Source organism: Toxorhynchites rutilus, chromosome 2 (assembly GCF_029784135.1).
Source record: "Toxorhynchites rutilus septentrionalis strain SRP chromosome 2, ASM2978413v1, whole genome shotgun sequence".
NCBI lineage: Eukaryota > Metazoa > Arthropoda > Insecta > Diptera > Culicidae > Toxorhynchites > Toxorhynchites rutilus.
The window spans coordinates 319,226,660-319,249,515 of NC_073745.1; the positions used below are offsets into that span (position 1 = coordinate 319,226,660).

The 22,856-nt window shown below is 40.3% G+C and overlaps 3 protein-coding genes across 8 annotated transcripts; 1 reads left to right on the forward strand and 2 right to left on the reverse strand.

Moving 5' to 3' along the window:
• Positions 1 to 420: 420 nt before the first annotated feature.
• On the reverse strand, positions 421 to 1,527 carry LOC129767843 (transcription factor BTF3 homolog 4-like). Its single transcript, XM_055769083.1, has 2 exons — positions 1,435 to 1,527; positions 421 to 1,361 (listed from the first exon to the last, which is right to left on the reverse strand). Exon 2 carries the CDS (start codon positions 1,337 to 1,339, stop codon positions 869 to 871), a length of 471 nt encoding a protein of 156 aa, XP_055625058.1. The 5' UTR covers positions 1,340 to 1,361; positions 1,435 to 1,527; the 3' UTR covers positions 421 to 868.
• A 7,815-nt stretch (positions 1,528 to 9,342) lies between these two features.
• On the forward strand, positions 9,343 to 12,048 carry LOC129767024 (peptidyl-prolyl cis-trans isomerase FKBP8). 5 transcript variants are annotated; one of them, XM_055767627.1, is made up of 6 exons: positions 9,343 to 9,535; positions 9,744 to 10,390; positions 10,449 to 10,616; positions 10,671 to 10,760; positions 10,825 to 10,971; positions 11,352 to 12,048. In XM_055767627.1, the coding sequence occupies exons 2-6, from the start codon at positions 9,752 to 9,754 to the stop codon at positions 11,454 to 11,456; spliced, it is 1,149 nt and encodes a 382-aa protein (XP_055623602.1). In that variant the 5' UTR covers positions 9,343 to 9,535; positions 9,744 to 9,751; the 3' UTR covers positions 11,457 to 12,048. The 5 variants fall into 5 exon arrangements, with proteins under 5 accessions (XP_055623602.1, XP_055623606.1, XP_055623603.1 ...); XM_055767631.1 differs by having other exon boundaries at positions 11,370 to 12,048; XM_055767628.1 differs by having other exon boundaries at positions 10,825 to 10,965.
• Positions 10,479 to 22,753, reverse strand: LOC129767023 (armadillo repeat-containing protein 6 homolog). 2 transcript variants are annotated; one of them, XR_008741484.1, is made up of 5 exons: positions 22,173 to 22,753; positions 21,920 to 22,098; positions 21,580 to 21,866; positions 20,779 to 21,520; positions 10,479 to 11,955 (listed from the first exon to the last, which is right to left on the reverse strand). XR_008741484.1 is itself a non-coding variant. In XM_055767626.1 (4 exons), the coding sequence occupies exons 1-4, from the start codon at positions 22,458 to 22,460 to the stop codon at positions 20,886 to 20,888; spliced, it is 1,389 nt and encodes a 462-aa protein (XP_055623601.1). In that variant the 5' UTR covers positions 22,461 to 22,752; the 3' UTR covers positions 20,027 to 20,885. The 2 variants fall into 2 exon arrangements, 1 of the variants encoding a protein (XP_055623601.1); XM_055767626.1 differs by lacking the exon at positions 10,479 to 11,955 and having other exon boundaries at positions 20,027 to 21,520; positions 22,173 to 22,752.
• Positions 22,754 to 22,856: the final 103 nt, after the last annotated feature.

A 22,856-nucleotide genomic window follows, 5' to 3' on the forward strand; every position in this document is an offset into this window, starting at 1 on the left:
GAATTTAGCGTAGAGAACCACCATAAAGAGATGGAGATGGATTCGCAACAAGCGTCGCAGAAAACCACTATTTACGTAGCGTATTTAAGTTGACGTCACTTAGCCGAAAGCAGCCAAATGTAAATAATCACGTCTGCTATGCTGCAATTCATTTTTTATCAATGCGAAGAACCCAAGCCACAATACCGGAAACAATGAACCAATGCGCTTATGGCTGACCTTCAACCCATACAATTAATTCAATACGCTCAGAAACAGTAATGGCAGCATTTATTTCCATCTATTTCTTGTTTGTTTTTTCTTTCTATTGCCTTTGTGCACGGTTGAATGCTATCTTGTGTAATAAATTTTCGACGAACGAGAAAAAAAAATCAATGTTGATCGGAAATTTCGGACAACTTGCCCATTTGAAAAACAAAATTTATGTTTGATTCCTTAAATCTACTCTTTATTCATTTTTGTTTATTAAAAGTTGTTCACAACGAAGTTGTTCGCTATTTGCAGTTAATTTAATCAATTTTTATTTTTTTTGCGTGTTCTTCAACTTTCACTGTTATTTACAAGTCATAGTGTAGCAAATTATTTTTTTCATTCCGGCGACGAGAATGGAACTGCGTTTAGCTGAAGGAAAATACATCTGATGACTTTGTTTTGTAATCGTACGAGGCACAAACAAAATGAAAATATTTTATCATGAAAATGCTATTTTGGTGCTGATGATTTTACTAGAGATGTGTTATCCACCAGAACTTCAATGCTGAACCAGTACACCAGGAAACACATTCTCGATTGAATGGGGGGTAAGGGAAGGAGCGACTAATGTTCAAACAGAGCGGATACGCACAGCTGAAGAGTACGATGCGTCAGTTTATGAAACCGGAATCTCCTGCACCTTCTGCGTTATATTCTCTACCTCCTTCTTGGAGGCCTCCTCAAAGTTTTCAGTCAACTCTGGAACATCGTCATCATCCTCTGCCACTGCGGCACTAGCCAACTTCTTAAGTTGGTTGAGTCCTTCCGGTCCCAGCTGGGAGATGATACTTGGCAACATGTCCGTAATTTGCTTAGTCTCGCTGTGTCCAGTGATGGCGAATGTATTGGTGGCGAGCGAAGCCTGTGTTTTCGGATTGTTGAAATGGATAACCGTGCCGTCATTTTTAATCATATTAACTTCCTCAATTCCAGGAATGGTATTCACGCCAAGTTTTTTCAGCGACAGCTGCAACTTCTTGTCGTCGACGGCGGAGTTTGTGTGCACAATCTTCTTCTTGCGGCGAGGCATTCCCTTGCCACCAATACGAACCTCCGCCTGCAATTTCTTCAATTTTTCAGCATTCATTGTGATTGGGGGATGATTTTCACTGCAATCGTACAAGGAAAATGACAATTATTAGCACAATTCTTCACTTTTCACCGGACCGAATGGTAACGCACATGTGAAAATTCTGACAAATTTCTATCAAAGAGATCGAATTTGCTAGAGTGCGCTACAAGCACCGATCAGGGTTCGTTATACGAGTATTTTCATTTATACCAAACTGAAGTTAGCTGCGATACATGCTAGGTGGCAAATTTCATTCGAACTGATGATGCCAGAGATTTTATTGTGTACGCTGAGAGCAAAATTTAGTATATATGACCAATTTTTTGGTAAATATTACCTCTCTAGTCATTTTGTACCCTACTAATCATTGGTACATCCTACGAAAAAAAATTTGTAGACACAAATGTCAAACAAAACTATGGTTTGTAAGTCCAATGTTGGCTCAATTTCGGCTTTAGTAATGGCTAATTTGTTGGCCCTCCATTGGTTCAATAAAATTTTTAATTTAAAATATTTTTATTTCTATTAATATTCTTAATCCTTTCCTATTTTTTATAAAATACTGAAAAGTTTTTCCTGCATGCTTTTAGTGAGCGAGTTGGGTATCACAGTACTCAAAAGTGTGATTTTTCGGACACTTGCCAAATTTTGCTGGATCGCAAATTGCATCGATTCGTTCTCATCTTCGAAGATGATTTGACTCCGGAAATCGACACTGCGTCATACGTACTCAAACGGGACATCGAAACAGTAAACCTCGATAATGCATGACGTACGCTCTTCGCTTTCTTTGATGTGGCTCACACTGGTCACGGGTGTCTCTTATTCGAATACGCTGCCAAATATGATAACCGCCTTCAACACATGGAACAGCGGTATTTCTATAAAATAGAACGAATTGCGTAACATAGTGCCAAATATTTTAAAAATAATTGAGCATTTACCTATTTTTACTGGAAATCCCCAATGGAAGCTGCATAGTGAAAAAAGGGTGGGTTGTATCTATGATATAACCGTAAGGTTGACGTGGGACTACCTTAGCTTAGTAATCATTTGTTTGTATTGATTAAATTTTTGATTAAATGAAACAATTTCCGAATTCAATTGAATTCAATATATTTGCGTTGTGAGTAAAAAAAATTGAACAAATGCCTTGTCTCTAGTGTCTGCACGATTTTACCAGGTACCTAAGTTTAGAAGACCGTTTTAGGGAAACGCACTCTAGTCTGCACAAAGGCAAGCGAGTACAAATGTACTCGTAGTTTGCATGTATTTGCAATGCCAGTTTCCCCAGACACTTTGGTTTAGAAGTCTTTATAGGTAAACAGATTTCAGTCGGAACAAAAATACTCCCGATCTGCATGAATTTGCAATCCCAATTTCCCTAGATACCTTGGTTCTGAAGCTTGTGTTAAGGAAACATATTTTAGTCGGAACAAAAATGCCCCGACTTGCATGTATTTGCAATGCTAATTCCCCCTCGCTCCAAGGATTTGTAGTCTGTGTTAGGGAAACACATTTCAGCCGGAACAAAAATGCCCCCGACTTGCATGAATTTGCAATGCCAACTTCCCCACGATCCTTGGATTTGAAGTCTGTGTTAGGGAAACACATTTTGGTGGGAACAAAAGCTCCCCCTACTTTCGTGTATTTGCAATTAGTGATCCCCGATAATCGTTCGATTAATCGATTAATCGACTACTTCCTAAAGAAATCGATTATAAATCGAACGAATACTGCGCAACCAATAATCGAAGCGAACGAATAATTTACGTCGATTAATCGATCCAAACCCACAAAAAAAAAACGCAGTTTTATCCTGAAATTCAATCATTGTCTTTGGTGCTCCCCTAGGTTCGTAAACGAAATTCAATGCGGTCAATACGAATTGAGCTTCTTTTGTGAGTTTGGGGGAGCGCAAAAGATGATAATTGATTTTCAGACGGAATGAACACTTTTTTGATTCCAGATGGCTTTCTAGCAAATGAGAAATATTAGTCTAACTAATTATTTCTCTCAGTGTGACGATTAATCGATTAATCGATTATTTGGGGGGATTAATCGTATCGAATAGCAAACTGCTGAAAAGTATTCGATTAGCTGATGAACGATTAATTTCAAAAATCAGGCATCACTTTTTGCAATGTCGATTTCTCCAACGCTACTTGGTTTTGAAGTCTGTGTTAGGGAACCCCCTATTTTCGGGTATTTGCAATTCCGATTTCCCCAAGGCTGCTTGGTTTTGATGTCTGTGTTGGGGAAACCGCAAAGCGGGCCAATCGAAACGAGGCAATTAAGGTGTTTAGATAACGCTTAACATTTTACAGTTATTCAATTATTTATCTAATGAAAAATAACATTTTGTTAATTGCAATAGATGCGTAGAAATATTTCCTATCAATTGATGCAAACATCTTTCCGATCCAGTAGAAAATGTTCGAGTTATAAGCATTCGAAATCTTGCATTTTTTCCTGCATGTTCAGTGTTTATGTTTTCATTTTATCCCCCATATATTCCGGTTAGACGTAGTCCCACGTCAAAATCATTCAGTTCAGTCACATGCGGATTGATCATTGTGGATCAAAATTGGTAAAATTTGATAAGAAATTCTCCACTCAGCCACATGTTAGCTTAGAACCGCTGCACATTAGATGTGATTATTTTCGATTTTCCAATACCTCATCCCTAAAGTTCGTTGTCAGAAAAATACTTCTTCACGGTGGAATCTGTCATGGGCAATACCCTCGAAGAGATCGCAGTTTTTTCCAGTGGACTGTTGCTTTCCGATCCTATGCTGATGTTGTTGTCCGAGGGGAACATGATAGTAGGGGCAGTTGACTTTGTTTGGCGCTAGGCTTTTTTTTCTGCCGTGTCGACGATGGATTTGGATCTCGTTCATCAGCTAGTGGAGTTTTTACTGCAGACAGTATATGGAATAACACCGACAATCTGCGCTGGGACTGCTACTTCCATCCGAGTCGATGTTGTCCGAATCGGTAGCTGTTGATTGCTCAATGTAAAACGGTTGTTGTTGGGTTCCTCGCTGCTGACGGCACGATTAGCCCAACTGATATCCATCGTTTCCTGGAACAACGAATCGATCAAGAGGCGATCCATTGCTGCTGTTGGTTGCGATCTGTGGATAATAGAATAAAGGGAAAAATCAAACAATAATCGGATCATCAATAAATTGTGCACGGCGACATCCGCCGTTTTTGACCTCTGATGTATCTGAACACTTACGGCTGCGTGAAACCGTTGCTATGGATTTCTACGATATTAAGCTGAAAAAGGAAAATATTTAAATAAAATGAATAATAATACAACCAAATGTTTACCTCCGAACCGCTTCGCTTCCATTAGAGAAATGGCGATTGCATACACACAGTTGCCAGAAATGAAAATAATCAAGGTTACACATGCTATGAAGTAAAATGTACGAATCATTGGTAGGGGTGAACATTGCATCTGACATCAGTTTAACAAAGTTTTTGTAATATTTACAAAAAAATTGTACATTTTACAAATGTTTCGACTACTAAAGATTTGGTAGCTGCATTTACTAAAGTTTTTCTCCAGTGTACCCTTCGAGTTTCACCCATTGAAAATATGTTATTACCCAGGGTATTTAAAAAGCGTTGAATCGTATGATCTCCGCGACCACTTTAGTAAAATTATCCTTTCAGTGACCGATTAATTTCCTCTGGCCTATAGAGCACACCAAAAGAACGATGGTGTTTGTACATGATAGCTTTCAACATGTTCATTAATTATTCGGTTTTAGGCGGCTCGCACACCGGAGCAATGAGCAACTAGCAACTGTCAACATGCAATAAGCAATATTATCACCAATGGATTTTTCCATTTAATCTTTGTTGATCTCGCACACCGACGCAATACGATATCGCTGTCGCCTTTACAGAGCAACACATGTCGCTAGCAACACGGCGTGTCGGTTGAATAGCAACTTATCGCTCATATTTTGACAAGTTTCGTACATTAAGGCGATTGTTTGCATAATGTCAGGGGTTTTTATTGCTCTGGTATGCGAAGAACAACAAAATATGTTTCCTGTTGCATATTGTGTACTGCAGTTTGCTAGTTGCTTATTGCTGCGGTGTGCGAGCCGCCTTATAGCAAAACATGGCCATTGCACTGGAGGAAAACACTAGTAAATGCAGCTACCAAATATTTAGTAGTTGAAACATTGGTAAAATGTACGCATTTTTTGTACATATTACCAAAACTTTGTAAAACGGATGTCTTATGCAATATACAGTAGAACCCCGAGAATTCGCGGAATAATCTGGCTAGCTTACCGAGAATAACAAAAATCGTAGATAACACAATAAAAAACTAAAAATAAGTTCCAAACACGAAAAAAAAGATATTTCAGCATCAAAACTACGTTTTATCAATATAGAAATCATTAAACTATCCATCTATAAGGTCGTGTACACCAGTGGCCAGATAATGTGAAAGTAATGAGCAAAACAAAAATGCACGAGCCTATCACTCACTGACGAATTCCAGAAAACCCTTAAGATTTACTATGAAACTCGCTGTCGCGAATAATCCACATCGCGGATCATCCACTCGCGGATAATCAGGGTTCCACTGCACATCCCTACTAAAGATTCGTACATTTTACTTCATAGCATATGTAACCTTGATTGTTATATGATGCGTACTGCACAGTCGTTATTCCTCTTGAGGAAGCAAAGCTATTCGGAGGTAAGTTTTTTTTGGTTTTTATTAGATTCAAATATATGTTACTTTTGTTTCTCTTCGGCGAGAACAAATTCTCGACCCCAAATATATCGAAAACTTGTTTTCGCTGCAGGAAAACAAAAGTTTAATTCGTTGTATTGAAATCTCAATACACCGAATCTTATAACAATAAACTTCAACACAATCCTTTCCCCTTTTAAATTGCACTGTTGACTGATGGAATATCCAAGAAGAAATCTCAGGTAATCACATATATTTTATCACAAACTCATATTTATAACTAACCATAATCATACATCAGGAAACGGGAGAGCAAATAATGCGGATGAAATGTACTGCAATCTGGTCCCATCAACTGCCAACTAATCAGTTGTTCCGGTCCCTTAAAGATGAAAATGTGCAGCAGAAAAAGGAGCAAAACCTTGAAAACCCTCACAGGGTTTGAAACAATTTGATTCGGTCGAGGCTGCGATCAAATCTGTCTATTTGCACGAGCAATGTTTGGATGTAGAATGTAGAATGTAGGAAAGTACTGTGTAAAGGATAATGTATAATTGAACACAGCTTTATAAATAAAAATTAATTGTTACAAATAAAAAACAACATTTTCATTGAAATGGCTCCAATGGTGGGCCAACATGCCCAACATCCTACAAAAATAATGCCTACCAATTTTTTTTTGTAGGATGTACCAATGATTAGTACGGTAGAAAATGACTAGCGAATTGGTAACATTTACGAAAAAAATTGTCATAAATACTAAATTTTCCTCTTAATGTGGACAAGTCTTTTTTCTTGAACAGTTAATAATTTTATAATTTTTTTTTCAAATAAAGAAGAGAAGTAATAGTCTTCATTGATACATTTACTTCAGTTATAGGGGAAGTGAGTGGTTGTGGTTGGAAGTTAGAAAATCGAACCTTTTTTTGGCCTGGGGATAAAATGGTCACCTGGTGGGGGCATAGTGGTCACTCGCATATATCATGCTAAATGGGAGTGATTTATGCTTTTTTGTCCAAATTTGTTCAAGTCACAATTAAAGTAGTAAGTACATGTAGTAAGGAACACTTAACGTTCTGAAGCAATGAAGTTTTCCAACCCGTACAGAGATTCGATTGAATGAATTTGCATCCATATCAAAATTTTCATTGAAAACTCAAGAATTGCTAAACATATTCTTTTACAGTTCACGGTGAAATAATATTCAAAATGCCTTAGGGCATTCGAACTACTCGAAGTACTCAAATTTTATCAAGTAATAATTTTCATTCATATTTTAACAATTTAAAACAGCCTTTGGACCTGCTAATCTAATACTTATGACAGACATACAGCGGTACTTGCGTTGTACTTCGAAAATTGTATGTCTGTCACCATGTACAGCGCTAGAACCATGCAAGCAACTCGGTACAATCGCTGTACCTGTACCGACCTATTTTACCGCTGTACATGGCTACAGTTGTACTGTGCGCAGCGCCATAGACGGTTAGTGGTGGGTAGCATGAACAAAACGAATCAAAACATTTGGTATACATTCATTTCATTGACTTTCTCTTGAGTTAATAACTTAGATTGGAAACATATTTGTTGTGTTCGATAGTTTAGACGCTAAATAAAAACCTTTTTCATTGAAATATTGGTGAAAATACAATGCAATAAATTCAAACTTCTGATTGTCAGTCTGACATGCGGTACAATGTATAACCAAAGTATGTGTGTCATGCTATCGTGGTACCTGTACAACGCTGTACACGTACAGCGCTAGTACAGTTGTATGTCTGTCCATGGTATAACAGAGTAAATAACGTCACAAAAACGATAGTCTTCACCAGGTGTCGACACATTACTTTCATAATGTGAATTAAAAAAATATTCGACGAGCCTTGCCGGCAAATTTTAGATACACAAATACACTGAGAGGGATAATGAGTAAATATACCTTTATTTTTGGTAAATGCTACCAATTCCCAAGTCGTTGTTCGCCGTGATTAAGTGCACTTTAAAGTGCGATTCACATACAACATCCACGTCACGTTCACGTTCCGTCACGTTGCGTCAATTATTCTTCCATGGAATTCCTATTGAAGCATTCACATACACCAGCAACGGCAAGTCGAAGTTCCCGTTGCCGGTGTATGTGAATGTTTGCATAAGAACTGCTTGGAAGAATAATTGACGCTACGTGACGTGACGGAACGTGAACGTGACATGGATGTTGTATGTGAATCGCACTTAAGTGCGCCACACATACAACGTCCCGTCACCTTGAAGTCTACACTGAAAACAATTCTGCAACAAAATTGAATTCCTCATGAAAGTCAGGACAAAGTCTAAATTGTGAAAAATAATTCAGGACACCCCAAATAGATCTCAAAATCAGGACATGTCCTGCAAAATCAGAATAGATGTTAACCCTATATATGCGGTTCAAGCTTGTATGCAGGCTCCTCGAGTGGTGTGCGATGTCACCGTAAAGTCAAATTAATCGAATGAAATGTCAAAAATTTTCGCATGGGAATCATATGGTTGCATTTACATACAGCAGCAACGGCAACTTCGACGTCTGCAAAATTAGTCCAAGAGAATAATTGACGGAACGGTGACGGGACGTTGTATGTGTAGCGCAGTTAATTCGTCCGGCAAAAAATGACTAGTAGAGTAAGTTACCTCTAATCCGACATACCGAGGCACCACTCAGTATCACATTAGAGTCGGTTGTAATTGGACATTCGCGATGACAGTGGTACAGTGTCGACGTCTGGTAGACGATCTGGAATTGCATGGACTTCAAGATGCATGGACGAATAAAAAACGACAGAGGAAAGCAAAAGTACTGGAATCAAACTTGGTTCGAGATGCCTAGTGAAGGGTGCACTTCGTGGGTAATGTGCTTATGATATTGAGACATAAAACTTGTCTGAAGAGTCAGTTGGAGTATGTTTTCGAAGTTGTAAATCACCAATGGATTCATGATCTGACAACAGATGAGAAATCTGTAGGAAGATTCTGAGATCCGATGAGTAACTCCTTCTAAGACTTCGAGGTTCATCGCATGTGTCGAATGCAAACACCCCATGGCTATACGTAAGCAGTTATATTGTATCGTTTTTAGCTTGAGAATATAAATCCTGGCATCTAGTCGGAAGCAAGAACTACCAAAATATTTTTTTTATCTCGCAGAATGTTAAATATGAATTTTGTTTGAAAAATTATTCAGAAACTTAGAAGAGAAAAAGGACAAAAAACTATCTATTTGCATTTTCCGTGTACGTCTCTCTGTTGACATATGTCTCGACACATCAAAGAAAATCGAATGGATTCTTCGTGATCGACGAGCTCAGTGTGCATTTCTACGTGAAAATTGTAATCACTACGTTTTCTATTGTTTTTCTTTTTTGTGTTTCGGATAATATAGGATTTTTCAACGCCATTTTTTACGTATTGTCACAAAGCAAAATTATTGTTTTGAACATTCAAAGGTAATATTCATTCAGCCCCAAAAAAGTCTAGATTTTTCAAAGGCAGTTTCCACTTTATCGAACGACGTCATCATTGGTCAAAGTTGCAGCCAGAGTATTGTTATCGAAAAAGATAATATTTCTCAAGATGATAATCGATATAAACGGATTTAATTTTGAACACAAAATACATATGGTAAATATATAGTATTTTTTTTAAAATTTGTAGCATCGACCATGGACGCCGAAAAATCCTGTAGCAGCTCATTTGAAGACCTTTCCAATATAAACGAACAGGAGCGAGCTGAAATGAATCAAGCCAACAAAAATGATGAACATATGGACATCCTGGGCAATAAAACACTTTTGAAAAAAGTGCTTAGGGAAGGACCAGGATCTCGACCGGAAAGCCGCTACATTGCTGTTGTCAACTATACCGGAAGATTGGATGATGGTACCGTTGTTGAGGAGGAGCGAAATTTGGTGGTGCAGATCGACGATGTCGAAGTGGTTCAAGGGCTCGATATGGCACTCAAACTGATGAACGTTGGTGAGCAGGCGGAAGTGATTGTGAATTCACGGTTCGGCTACGGTACACTGGGGTTAAAAAACGAAGAACATCCGGAACGAAGTATTCCACCGAATGCGACAATCACCTATACCGTTGAGCTAGTGTCTGCCAAGGAGGAAAGCGATTTGGAGAGTAAATCGTACGCTCAAAGAAAGGACATTGGGAACAAGAAACGGCTAAGGGGTAACTTTTGGATGAATCGACAGGAGCATAACTTAGCTATTCAGAGCTACCGTCGAGCTTTGGAGTACTTGGACGAGAGCGAAGGTGGTATCACTAGCCCTGCAGCCAGTGAAGTGTCAGAGGTGAGTAGAAAAAAAAAACAATCACTTTCTTTGTTGAGATAAACATAAGTATTTACAGGAACCGAATGCAGATCTTCAGGAACTTCTAGAGGGTCGGATGAAGGTGTACAATAATCTGGCTTTGGCACAATATAGGATTGCTGCCTACGATGCTGCCCTCAAATCGGTTAATTATGTTTTGCAATGTCAGCCGGATAATGCGAAGGCATTGTATCGAAAAGGAAAGGTAATTCATATATTTTTTTCTCTTATGTAGCAAAACTACATGAAAATAACATAGATTTTAGATGCCCGAGGTGAGACCAAAGAAGCAATTACATGCATGCAAAGTGCAGCCACTATCGACAAGGAAGACAAACTCATAGAATTGGTATGGGCAACATTGTTTATTTATGAGATCATATTAAGCACAAGTAACGTGTTTTATGTTATAGGAACTGGCAAAACTATTCATCAAGTCGAAAAAGGAAGATCGCGATGAGAGAAACTTATATCAGAGAATGCTTGGTCGTGCGCAATCATTAGAACAAAAATCCAAAACTCCCCCTGCTTCACCGAGCAACGAAACATCGAAGGTAAAGGTATGAACTTAACATGCCTCTCCGTGTACATGATTTCGGGGTGTTTTACGAGATATTAATTTCCAACCGTTTCGTTTACTAACTTAGATAATGCCACACATATGAAATTGCATAATGGTTGACGTGTTTCGTAAAACGCCTCGTTTCTCCGATGAGATGGGTATATGAGAATGGAGAAGAAACTTGGTTTTGTCTTTCACGGAATCGTCACCATCGCAAACTCGATATCTCGCCATCTCACTGTCCAATCCGCGAAAAAAATTCCATCTGTGCAGTCATAATTATTGTGGTGTAAATTGATTTGTTTCCTTTTCTCTTCCTCTTTCTTTCGACACTGACCCCGCTCTGCAATGCGCTTTGTCCCGTTGGGTTTGATTTAGCTATCCTCTCTCTTTCAGTACAAGCTTTGGGGCTACCTGATGGGGTCGATTTTGATCGGTGTCGCCGGTGTGGCCATTTATCGGTACAATAATAGGTACTTTTAGACAGCACCCCGAGATAACGCGTTGTTAATCACAGCTAGCAGCTAGAGCGCTTTGAAGAGATTTTATGGATCAAAAAATAAATTAAAACAAACAAAATCGATGACTAGGATTTCAGCTTTTGTATAAATTCGCCAGTATACATTTAATAAAATTTCTCAGAGCTTTTTGTACACACGGTATGAGCCTAGGGAACATTCTTCCATTAATCTGTTTGACTTCTGGAAAGCAACAATCGGAGCTTTTTCGTTCAAACGTATTATACCATATTTGTAAAACAGTGCTGAATGAGTAATGTGAAACAGTGAAGTATCTGGAAGGATGAAAAGAATTTTAGAACACGCCGAGCCCAATCATATTTTTTTACCATCCATTATCGAATCCACAACGATAGATCATAACACGGAGTAATATCGTGGATTGTAGGTCTGTCCGTGTGAATAAAATAGGTGTTTTCGTCAGATTTTATCCCTTATCAGTCCTACACAGAATATTTCTTTTTCTGAAAACGGTAATTTGTCATTCCAGCAGATCGAGGTGTAGTGATAGAGGTGTGTGTAAAATGTTTTTCAATAAAATACACGAAAGTCAAATATATTGAGTGTCCACAGTTACTTCGAAAGAAAACCTCATTGATGAAACACACCAGATAACGCACTTTGCGGACTATTTCGTTCACATTTAGTTTTTTTACTCTATCTCCGTATCCACCAAAATGGGCATATATGACGAAAGTCACAAAACTAAATCAAGTGAGTTACTCGTAGCATCCTGCCACTGAAGCCACCTTTGAAGTAATTTATGAACGAATGTGGCTTCATTCAAAAGAGATTTCTGTACTATTACCTCGGTTGACTTGTAGGAAGACCAATTTTCGATCATTTTTTGTACCAATGGATGTCTTAGATCAGTGAGAGCGTGTTGAAAGTGTGTTGAATGTTGTCTTCTATGGTGTCAATTGTATACAGCCTATCGGCGTAGGCCAGCGTCTTCCTATAACCCCACCAAATATTATCCTATCATGTCTGATATTGAAGGCCAATTCACCTTAGACCATCACGCGAAATTATTTGTTCGTTGAACATTTCTCTCTATAAATCCATTGTGACACGTGCGATGTAGTTCAGTTAGCGCTCAACTTCCGAGCTGATCAGTCGACGTTTTTAGACAAGCAGATTTCGGAAGTCGTTCACGGACTACTAAATACGTTTTTTTTATCGGTTATTCTTCTAACGTTATCCGCGACGTGACACCTCGCGATGCCGCGCCGCGAAAATACGTTTCGCGTTGACTATTCGCAGTTTCCGAAGTTACTCTCCCATGAAGAGATCCATAAGTTCATTGGGAAGGAGCTTGGTCTTACGAGAGAAAATGTTCTCCAACTCCAGCCCAGCAGACGACTTGGATGTACCTTCGTTAAGGTCAACGACTTCCAACTTGCCGAGAAGATAGTGCAACAGCACGACAACAAACACGATTTCGTATTTGATGGAAAGACCTACAAGATACGAATTACGATGGAGGACGGTTCGGTAGAAGTCAAGTTGCTTGAGCTACCCGAGAGCGTCACAAACGACCAGATTACCGATTTTCTCGCAGAATACGGCGAAGTCATTAGCATTCGTGACCTACTGTGGGACGACAGATTCAGCGAATTTGGTGGTGTAAAAACCGGAGTTCGTGTTGCTCGAATGATAGTCACCAAGAATATTCCCTCTCTCGTTACAATCCAGGGCGAAGAAACTGCGTTGAGGTACAAAGGACAACGACAAACTTGCCTACACTGCCATGAGTTTGTACACATAGGCATTCCATGTGTACAAAACAAGAAACTGCTGGTACAGAAGCTCGCAGCAGATCAATCGTACGCTAGCGTAACGAAAAGTAAACCGTCCGAACCCTTACAGAACAAACAAACGAATCCAAGTAAACCGACAAAAGGTCCGCGTACAATCGGACTTAACGATATTGCGGGTCAACACCCAAGTCTCTTTGGAGTAAGTGAGATGCAAACTCCAGTACCCAACAAGAAACACACGATGCCACCCCCCGCAACACCTGCGACAATGAAACCCTCCACATCACAAGCTGTAATCCAGCTCTCGCCGATTTCTGTTCCGAACGCGATCACATCGCATCGCAGGCCTGATGGCAATGAAACCGATTGCTCACAAACCTCCCAGACCTCGAATAACAGCCGACGCTAACCGGTGTTTTCTTTCCCGATAAATATAGTGATACGGATAAGGCACCAAACGGGAAATTAAAAAGAGTGGCTTCAGCATAGACTGCAAGTATACCAGTGTGAATCACTGTCAGTGAGAACAAGCACCGAACTGCCAAGTGCACAATCACAGCGGTGCCTGCGATCATCCGATCGAGCAGCATCCGTTATCGTATTAATCTCAATCGTAATAATTATTATTGTTATTTTTTTTTTATCCAAAATATATATTTTATTAAGGCTCATATGGCGTCAGCCTAACGGGGCCGGGAGTTCAATATTTTGACAATGTTTGCTTAGACTATATTAGTAATATGTAACCGATTACTCGCGGTTGACTCGAGGTTAGTATTACAAGTGTTCTCATAATTGGTATGTCGCAGTCTTCGATGCTCTGTACGGGTGCCCGACACGGGATACTTCCTATTGGGATGCAGCTGACCATTAATCGGCAACGCCCCCCTAGTCTGTACCCCATATCTAGCGTGGTGCGTCTTTCTCGACTCGAGGAATCCAGGATAGAATGGTCACTAGCCGGCGCAATCATCAGCTCGTGTAGAGTCGTCATGAGCGGTTCTTTGGCTCTTGTTGAATAATCAGTGGACTGCACAACCTTCGGCCCGTGCATCTGTGTGTATGTATTGCCGCGACTAAGTAAAAGTTTATCGATCGGATAGGAGGGATATGAAACGGGGACACAACGAAGGAAACATCATTAAACGTTGACATCGGCGTTTCTGAGGAACAGGTATAGATGAAGCAGAAGATCAGGATCACGGCTACCTAAGATATCCCGGACGGGGATATCCGATTGTCTGCCTTGTGGTCTCAGTGCTCTAGAGAGCTGAGAGCGAGCAGCATGGAACCGGATACACGACCAGACAACATGCTCGATGTCGTGGTAGCCAATGCGATAGAGATGCGCGTTTAGGTTGTAGTGATTGGACATAAGCCGAGATATCACGCGAATGAAATCACGACCTACATTCAATCCCTTGAAGCATGCCCTCGTCGAGACCTTAGGGATAATCGTGTGTAACCAGCGACCGAACTCATCTTCACTCCACATGCGCTGCCAACTTACGAGCGTATACTGATGAGAAATGTGGAAAAATTCATTATAAGCAATTTGGCTTTCAAAAAGTGTGCCTTCTAAAGCGCCCACCTTAGCTAGCGAGTCCGCTTTCTCATTCCCCGGAATCGAGCAATGAGAGGGAACCCATGCTAAGGTAATCTTGAATAATTTTTCGACCAAAACACGCAATAGTTGTCTTATTCTTGTTAGGAAATAAGATGAGCGTTTATCAACTTTCATTGAGCGGATTGCCTCTATTGAGCTGAGACTGTCTGAAAAAATAAAATAGTGGTCGATGGGCAATGTTTCAATGATCCCTAATGCGTAATATATCGCACCCAGTTCAGCGACATACACGGAGTTTGAAAAAGGCACTGGAATTTTCATTGAAGATGCCGAAGCCAGTGGACCCGTTTATGAATGAACCGTCAGTAAAGAACATTTTATCAGATCTAACTTTCCCATATTCTGCCGAAAATATCGGCGGAATAGAATCGGAGCGTAGGTGATCTGGGATTACATGGATTTTTTGTCGCATGGACAGACCAAAAATGACAGAGGAATTGCAGAAGTATGGGAAGCAAGCTTGGTTGGAGATGCCTGGTGAAGGGTGCACGTCGTGTGTAAGGTACTCATGGTATAAAGACATAAAACTTGACTGAGGAGTCAGTTGGAGTAGATTTTCAAAGTTATCAATTACCAATGGATTCATGATCTTGCAACGGATGAGAAATCTGTAGGATAATTCTGTGAACCGAAGAGTAAGCGGGGGTACTCCTGCCAAAACTTCGAGACTCATCGTATGTGTCGAATGCAAACACCCCATGGCTATACGCAAGCAACGATATTGCATTCTCTCCAGCTTCAGAATATGAATCCTGGCAGCTGATCGGAAGCAAAAACTGCCATATTCTAACACTGATAATATCGTTGTTTTGTACAACTGAATGAGGTCTCCTGGATGGGCACCCCACCATGTTCCGGTAATTGTTTGGAGAAAATTGATTCTTTGCTGGCATTTCTGTTTCAAATACGCAATGTGTCCCCCCAGGTACACTTAGAATCAAAATATACACCCAGGTATTTGAAAAACATAGAGTGTTGGATCGTTTTGCCGGATAGGTGAAGTTGGAATTGGGCGGGTTCGTGCTTCCTAGAAAAAACGACCATTTCAGTTTTCTCCGTAGAGAATTCGATACCCAGCTTGAGGGCCCACGTGAACAGATTGTTCAGGGTATCTTGCAACGACTTTTGCAGAACGACGGGATTAGTACCAGTGATGGAAATAACTCCATCGTCTGCAAGTTGTCTCAGCGTGCAGTCTCTAGTTAGACAATCATCCATATCATTGACGTAAAAACTGTACAAGAGGGGGCTTAGGCTGGAGCCTTGTGGTAGACCCATAAAACTGTAACGAGAAGATTTCGAGCTGCCATGAGAGAAAATCATGTGCTTTTCTGACAGTAAATTGTACAGGAAATTGTTAAGAATTGGTGAAAGTCCACGATTATGAAGCTTTTCTGAGAGAATTTCCATGGAAACTGAATATTATTGTTATTGTTATTGATTTTTTTATTAGGTTCTTCTTGTTCTTAGATGGCACTAACGTTCCCAGTGGAACTTTTGCCTTCTCAACGTGGGTATTACTTGCGTCATATTTATTAGTATTATCAAGTTGAGATTTCTATGCCGAAAACACGCCTTGAATGTATTTTGGAGTGGCAAGCTCTAGAATACGAGTCATCACAGTGCTAGTCGGAAGAAATATCTTTGACGAAAAATCCCACGGCATGATAGGGGTAGTAGGGGCAAATTGGTCATGGGAGGCAAAGTGGTCACCTGCTTGTTTGGTACTATAACTATTGACTATAGATGCCGTATTGATAGTCACCTTATGTTTGAAGAATTTAATGACTTTTGAGTCACCCTGTACTTCAATAGAGCTATCGTATGTCAAAATATAAATAAAAACAGAAATTGCTCTCTCGATAGCTATTAGGCCGTAGTTCTGTGCGCATGGTATCTATAGAATTTCTCGTGATATTTAGTTTATACAATCTGATATATTGGACAAATCATCAGTTTGGACGACTATTCACATATTCCGGGAGAGGTGAACAGATATTTTGTTTAATCTCAGCGATTAATTAGCATAAAAATTGCTTTAATGTTTAGGGGTTTGAAGAGGATCCTTTTATGGCTTTGACCCTGGATAAATATGCCACTTCAACTAAACCAAGCCTCATTATGCGAAACGTTTATGTGTTTCTTACTACGTTGTATGCATGAGAAAATATAAATCGAGACTCTAGGTGAAAAGATCTATTTTTCACCTTTTTTTTTCTAATGATGAAAAGTGTACTGTTTTGATTTTTTTATAGCAAAAGCCGTTTGCTATCTTGATCAACAATGAGTTGAACTATAATATTCTTCGAGAAACGGGAATTGAAGAGGTATATGTACGTTGGAAATGGGCTTATTCCTTAGGGTGACAACTATGCCCTCACTTCCCCAAATATGGAACGCTAACCGCTCGGCCACGGGAACACACTTTTTATTAGGTTACAGGAATCATTTCAAATTATTGTATTTACCAGCCACATAAATGATGGTAGAAGATGGGGGGTCTTTTAATATGGAGATCTCTTACGATGGCTTCTTTCGGTCGCTCAAAAAGGTTCCGGGAAGTGGCGTTAGAAGATTTATTATCCGAAGAAGTATTAACCCGTCCTCAAATGCCTCCCTCTAAAAAATCCGTAAACCTCTCCACTCATCCACCCAAACCCACCCGTTTCAACTAAATCTTCGATCTCGCATTCCTGATCCCCCGCATTCCGATCATTCCGAAACAAGCTAGTAAGATTGTTGTCGACAAGCGGTTTATATTAGAACATCGCGTGTACATTCCTTCCCATAACGTAATTGCAGAAACGACGAGTGAGTTAATAAAAAAGGGAGATAGCAGATTTCAAAAACTCCCTTTGATGCAAGTTGAAATTTTGGACTGCCATCAACTAGGAAAAGTTTCCCAGGAAGAGGAAAAAACTAAATTCACTCCGTCCGACTCGTTTCGAATTACTTTTGCTGGTTCAGCCCTCCCTGGCTACGTTCTGGTGGACAAATTGAGGCTACCGGTGCGACATTTCGTGCCAAGGCCCATGACTTGCAACAAATGCAAATCAATTGGGAATCCCCGGCGCAAAAAGTGGCCACTCTCAAAGTTCAAGGGGACGTCCCTATGGTGATATCCCTTGTTAGCTTGCCTAAAAAATGGAATACAGCGGTTCAGGTTCCCTCTGACGTTCGTGGAAATAATCCAACTTCGAACGACCCAGCACTCAAGGTACCGTCGATGGGGGTGAGAATAGGTCATGGGGGTAAGATTGGGTCAAAAAGGGAGAAAAACTTGAATGAATTATTAAACAATAACGCTGTAATCAATATACATTGGAAGTAGTGAAAATGAACTCATGCAACACATAATTTCTGCTTCGTGGTTCCAACTGCAGAAAATCACGTTGGGGTAATAGTCTTTCAGGCACTTACATGTTCTGTTGAGCCAGCAGTGGTGGGCAGTCAATGTCTTCTGCAAATGTTTCCCCAGCAAATGTAGCTTGAGCGATCATGCGTCTAACTTCAGTGGTTGAATATTCAACCGACGACAACGCTCCTGGTAGGGTGGCAGGTTCCGCGGATCGCGTCAACGAAGAAATCGGAGGGCGTATCTGACGAACTTCTTCTGAATAGCTACAATACGGATGATCCATCTGGCGTGATAGGGGCACCATACTACAAGGTTTGATTCCAATATTGATCGGACAAGTGAACAGTACAGGAATCGGAGACACAGGGGGTCATGAAATTCGTAGGCAATATTGGATATAAAGCTCAGATGGCGATTGGCTCTGGCAACAATATCGTGATAGTGATTCCGAAAAGAAAGTCCGCTATCCTGGATAACTCCGAGATCCTTGAGGTGTTATACTCGCTCAAGATGACAACCAGAAAAGATGTAGTCATGGATGATCGGTTCATTTTTGCGGTGATAGGAGATCACGTAACATTTTTCGACACTGAGACTCAGCATGTTTCTGGAACACCAATCTGCAAAGGTACACACAAAAGTTTGCAGATCCTGGCAGTCTGAATGGAATTTTACTGATTTGAATATTCTTGCATCGTCAGCAAAATAAGAAACGGAGAATTTCGTGGTTCACTGAATCGAAAGCAGCTTTCAAATCCATGTATGCAGCATCAACTTGACATCCTGAATCCATACTTCGCGAACAAAACGATGTGAACTGCACCATGTTCGTGGATACCGTGTGTGTGTCGATATAGTATTTGTTTGTGCACCGGAAACATATAAGAAGATTTCCAACGTGTGGGAAATTCGCTTTGCTGTATCGAAAGATTGATTATCGTTGTTAACGGAGAGCAAAGAATATTTGCACAAAGCTTCAAGACTGCTGAGGGTATTCCGTCGGGCCCAGCGGCATACGAAAGCGTTAATTTACGCATAGCGGTCTTCATCGTCCAGGTGCACCCGTGGCCGAGTGGTTAGCGTCTCACATTATCCTGCCGGGTGTTCGGGTTCGATTCCCGTTCTGGCCGAAGGATTTTTCGTCAAAGAAATTTCCTTCGACTTGCACTGTGGTCACGCGTATTCTAGAGCTTGCCCCTCAGAATACATTCAAGGCGTGTTATTTGGCTTAAGAAATCTCAACTAAGTATTAATAAATGACGCTAATTAATTCATAGGTTGAGACGGCAAAAGTTCCACAGGGAACGTTAACGCCATTCAAGAAGAAGGTCCTCATCGTCTCTTCTGTAATGTGAGGAATGTCGAAGTTGATTTTATCACGAGGCAACCCACTTGTAGCTTCTGCAACTTGCATAGCAGAGGTTGAGGAATTGTTAAAAACTCGTTTAAAATAACGTGCAAACAAATTGCATTTCTCAGGATCATTATTAGTCTTGCTATTTCCAGCAAACATCAGTCCAGCATCTTTTCGTTTGGTATTCACAAATGACCAGAACCCACGAGGGTTGATGCGTAGATTCGCTTTCGTTCATTTTACATACCGATTATAGAGAAAACGATTATATCGACGGTAACAACGACTGGCCAAATTGAACTGTCGTTTGAAGTAATATGACGCAACACGGTTATCAAAATTGGAAAGATCTTGCCTAATTGCTGGGAAATTCCGTCATATTCCATGATTTACGAAATCTAGACGATATCGTGGTGAAATTGACTGTGAATAAATGTTTCTTTTTCTAATCATTTATTATACACCCTCAAAATGACATATACCTTTGCTTTGTTATTAATTGTTAATGTATTGATCAGAGATCGAAATGCTCGCCGATTTGAGACGAAAAACATCCATTTTCACCTACAGGGAAAAATAGCTGAGAATATAGGAGGCGAGAGAATGTTATACGCTCACTCCGATTCTCGCGAGAAACGCAAAGCCGATTTTTATTTTTCGGTGAGTTATGATTGCCGAAAAATGGTTTCGTTTTCAGTGACTCCTTGATGCCGATAATGGTTTTTCACTTCTTCAGTACAGCTGAAAACATGCGGCAATATTGGGTTTCGTCGTGAAATGAACATGAGATGGATTAATATCTGTACAATTCAGACGCTGTCCAAATGCAGATCATTTGGACGCTGCTCTAACAGACTAATGTTTGTAAAGTTAGCTTTGATTTTTCGCTCCATATTTTCAGTACCAAATGCGAGACGAAAAAGCATTCTCGTTGAACTTCCTAGATAGAGATTTTCCACATCTCTTTCTCTCTGAAAAAGAATTTTCGGTGAAAAGGAAGAGACGAAAATATCAACAATATACGGTTCATCGAAAACTAGATTGATGACTGAATATTTATCGCGCAGCCGAGCGAGAATTTCGATCTCTGGTATTGATTATCAAATGGAATCACATAATGCATAACATGTTTAGTACGTTATATAAGGAAAACGAAAAAGAAGTTTTACGCTATGGATCAATATTTACGTTAGTCTTTGTGCTCTGTTTTACTGTTATATGAAGCGGAATAATTCATCATTTGCTCTCTCTCTTCTCAACCGTCCAACAATCCCTCAGTCCGTCCCACGGCGTCATTAATCTCGGCTGATCTGAATATCAGATATTCCTTTCCACTCCTCGTTCAAATGCACTTTGCATCCGAGATCACGAAGTGCAGACCTGACATCCTGATTGATTTTTGGATGATCCGCGATGGCTTGATTCAGCACATCCTCTGCACCTTGACTGATAAACGTGTCGCATTGATCCCTGCATCGTGAGACCATGTTACGGATAGCCCAGGCACCATTACGTTGGACATGTTGGTTTTTAGGGTGAATCTTCATCGTTTGAATAATCGTATCGGATATACCCGATTCGAACAATGCGGCACTATTTTCCTGTACCCTCAAGGCAAGTGTGGCAACGCACAATAAGGCATAGCGCGCAAATGATTCCTTGTCTTTGTGGCGATTCAGCGCCGACTCAAGCAGTGGTGCCGCTCCTCCCTGAATGATGTGCAATTTTACCGAATCATTCCCTGCGAGAGCCTTCAGCAGCTTGGTGGCTTCCCTAAGAAGTCTGACGTTCTCTGGGAACTCGACCATTGCATCCATGATAAATTTAAGACCACCTGCTTCCTCTACAACCTGGCAGTACTCGTTACGAACGGTTAGGGCTCCAATGGTTAGTAGTATATCACAAATGAGAGCCTGATTGGTTTTGAATTCTGGATGTAGAAATGAAATGATGAAAAGAAGTATAGAAGATTTAAATTTAAAATCATACTGAATAAAAGTTGCGTTACGTCAGTCAAATGCACAGACAACATTCGTGCGTGTTCATGTGCCAAACCAAACTCCACCCGAATGTCATCGTCCAATATAAGGTATCTGAATAAAGCACAAACGTTTTTTACAATTTCCGCATTGTCGCTGCCGAGAAGTATGTTGCATTCGTTCACGAATCTAGACTTATTCATGATGAGGCGTCGATTCATCTCGTGTCGGATACATGCTTTCTGAAACCATCGGAGCGCGTCACATGTGGTTTTAGGTTCTTTTTCAGCTAAGAATCTGAAATTAAAATTTCGATTACAAATTTGAAAACAAAAATATTTCTGTACTACTTTGTAACTATCTCGAGTGATCTATCATCGAACACATCAGGTTGACTGTTTATAATGGAATTAGCTGCCATAAAAAGTTTATCTTGGATTTCCTTATCCAAATCACATTCTTCGTGCAGGGTTTTGACGACATATTCGTAGGCACCAAGTTGAGCCGCCAACACACGGTGAGGTACACTCTAGACAAACAAAGAAAAAAAAACTTTCTCATTGCTTTACATTACTCAAACCTAAGGAACTTGTTTTACGCTACCAATTCGCTCTCGGCAATCACGACATCCAGATGTTTACATATCGCCCCTTTATCCGCATCTAGCTGTGGCTTTCCTTTTGTTTTCAAATAGTCAACGCTTTCATTCAGCAAAGGGGTCCCTGTCACGGGATCAACATTCAAATCCTTGATGATGTTGCCCAAATTGATACCCTGGGATTCAAATTGTTTCACACTCTCCTCGCGTGCTTCCTCGAGCGACATGCCGAACTCGACCATGTTTTCTTTCACGACACTGTCGAATGTTTCCTGAGATATTTTAGTGACCATTTTTTCGATTCGTATAAAAAATTGATACTGTCTGGTAACGTTATAAGCCTAGAGACGTATATGAATGGGTCGCGAGTGCAGTAATACCAGAAATAGAAAACACCTTTCTTGTCTCTGCCAAGGCGCGTAGAAGTATATCCTAAGGTGGGCCAACTTGCTAAAACCACTCTTCAGCCATCTTGGAAGTCTACTGTGTTTTGTTTGTAAACAAAACACAATACGCTATTGCCGAAGCTCGCTCGTGATCAGTCTGTCTCTTTCACGCTACAAGCAAATAATTCCCCTTCTACTTTCTTCCGTGCTGTTTTCATATACCGCTCCCCTAACCAACTTAGTGACGAAACGGCCTCACCTAGTACCATAGACCCGTCTTGGACCCGTCTTGGTATCAGCGAT

Bases quoted from the DNA above. Each gene is read 5' to 3' on its own strand.
- LOC129767843 (XM_055769083.1), bottom strand. From the start codon at position 1,339: ATGAATGCTGAAAAATTGAAGAAATTGCAGGCGGAGGTTCGTATTGGT.
- LOC129767024 (XM_055767627.1), top strand. From the start codon at position 9,752: ATGGACGCCGAAAAATCCTGTAGCAGCTCATTTGAAGACCTTTCCAAT. The intron at 10,391-10,448 runs GTGAGTAGAAAA...AAGTATTTACAG, and splicing joins CAGCCAGTGAAGTGTCAGAG to GAACCGAATGCAGATCTTCA. The intron at 10,617-10,670 runs GTAATTCATATA...AAAATAACATAG, and splicing joins CATTGTATCGAAAAGGAAAG to ATTTTAGATGCCCGAGGTGA.
- LOC129767023 (XM_055767626.1), bottom strand. From the start codon at position 22,460: ATGGTCACTAAAATATCTCAGGAAACATTCGACAGTGTCGTGAAAGAA. The intron at 22,099-22,172 runs GTAGCGTAAAAC...TTGTTTGTCTAG, and splicing joins TGATTGCCGAGAGCGAATTG to AGTGTACCTCACCGTGTGTT. The intron at 21,867-21,919 runs GTAGTACAGAAA...TTTTAATTTCAG, and splicing joins TCACTCGAGATAGTTACAAA to ATTCTTAGCTGAAAAAGAAC.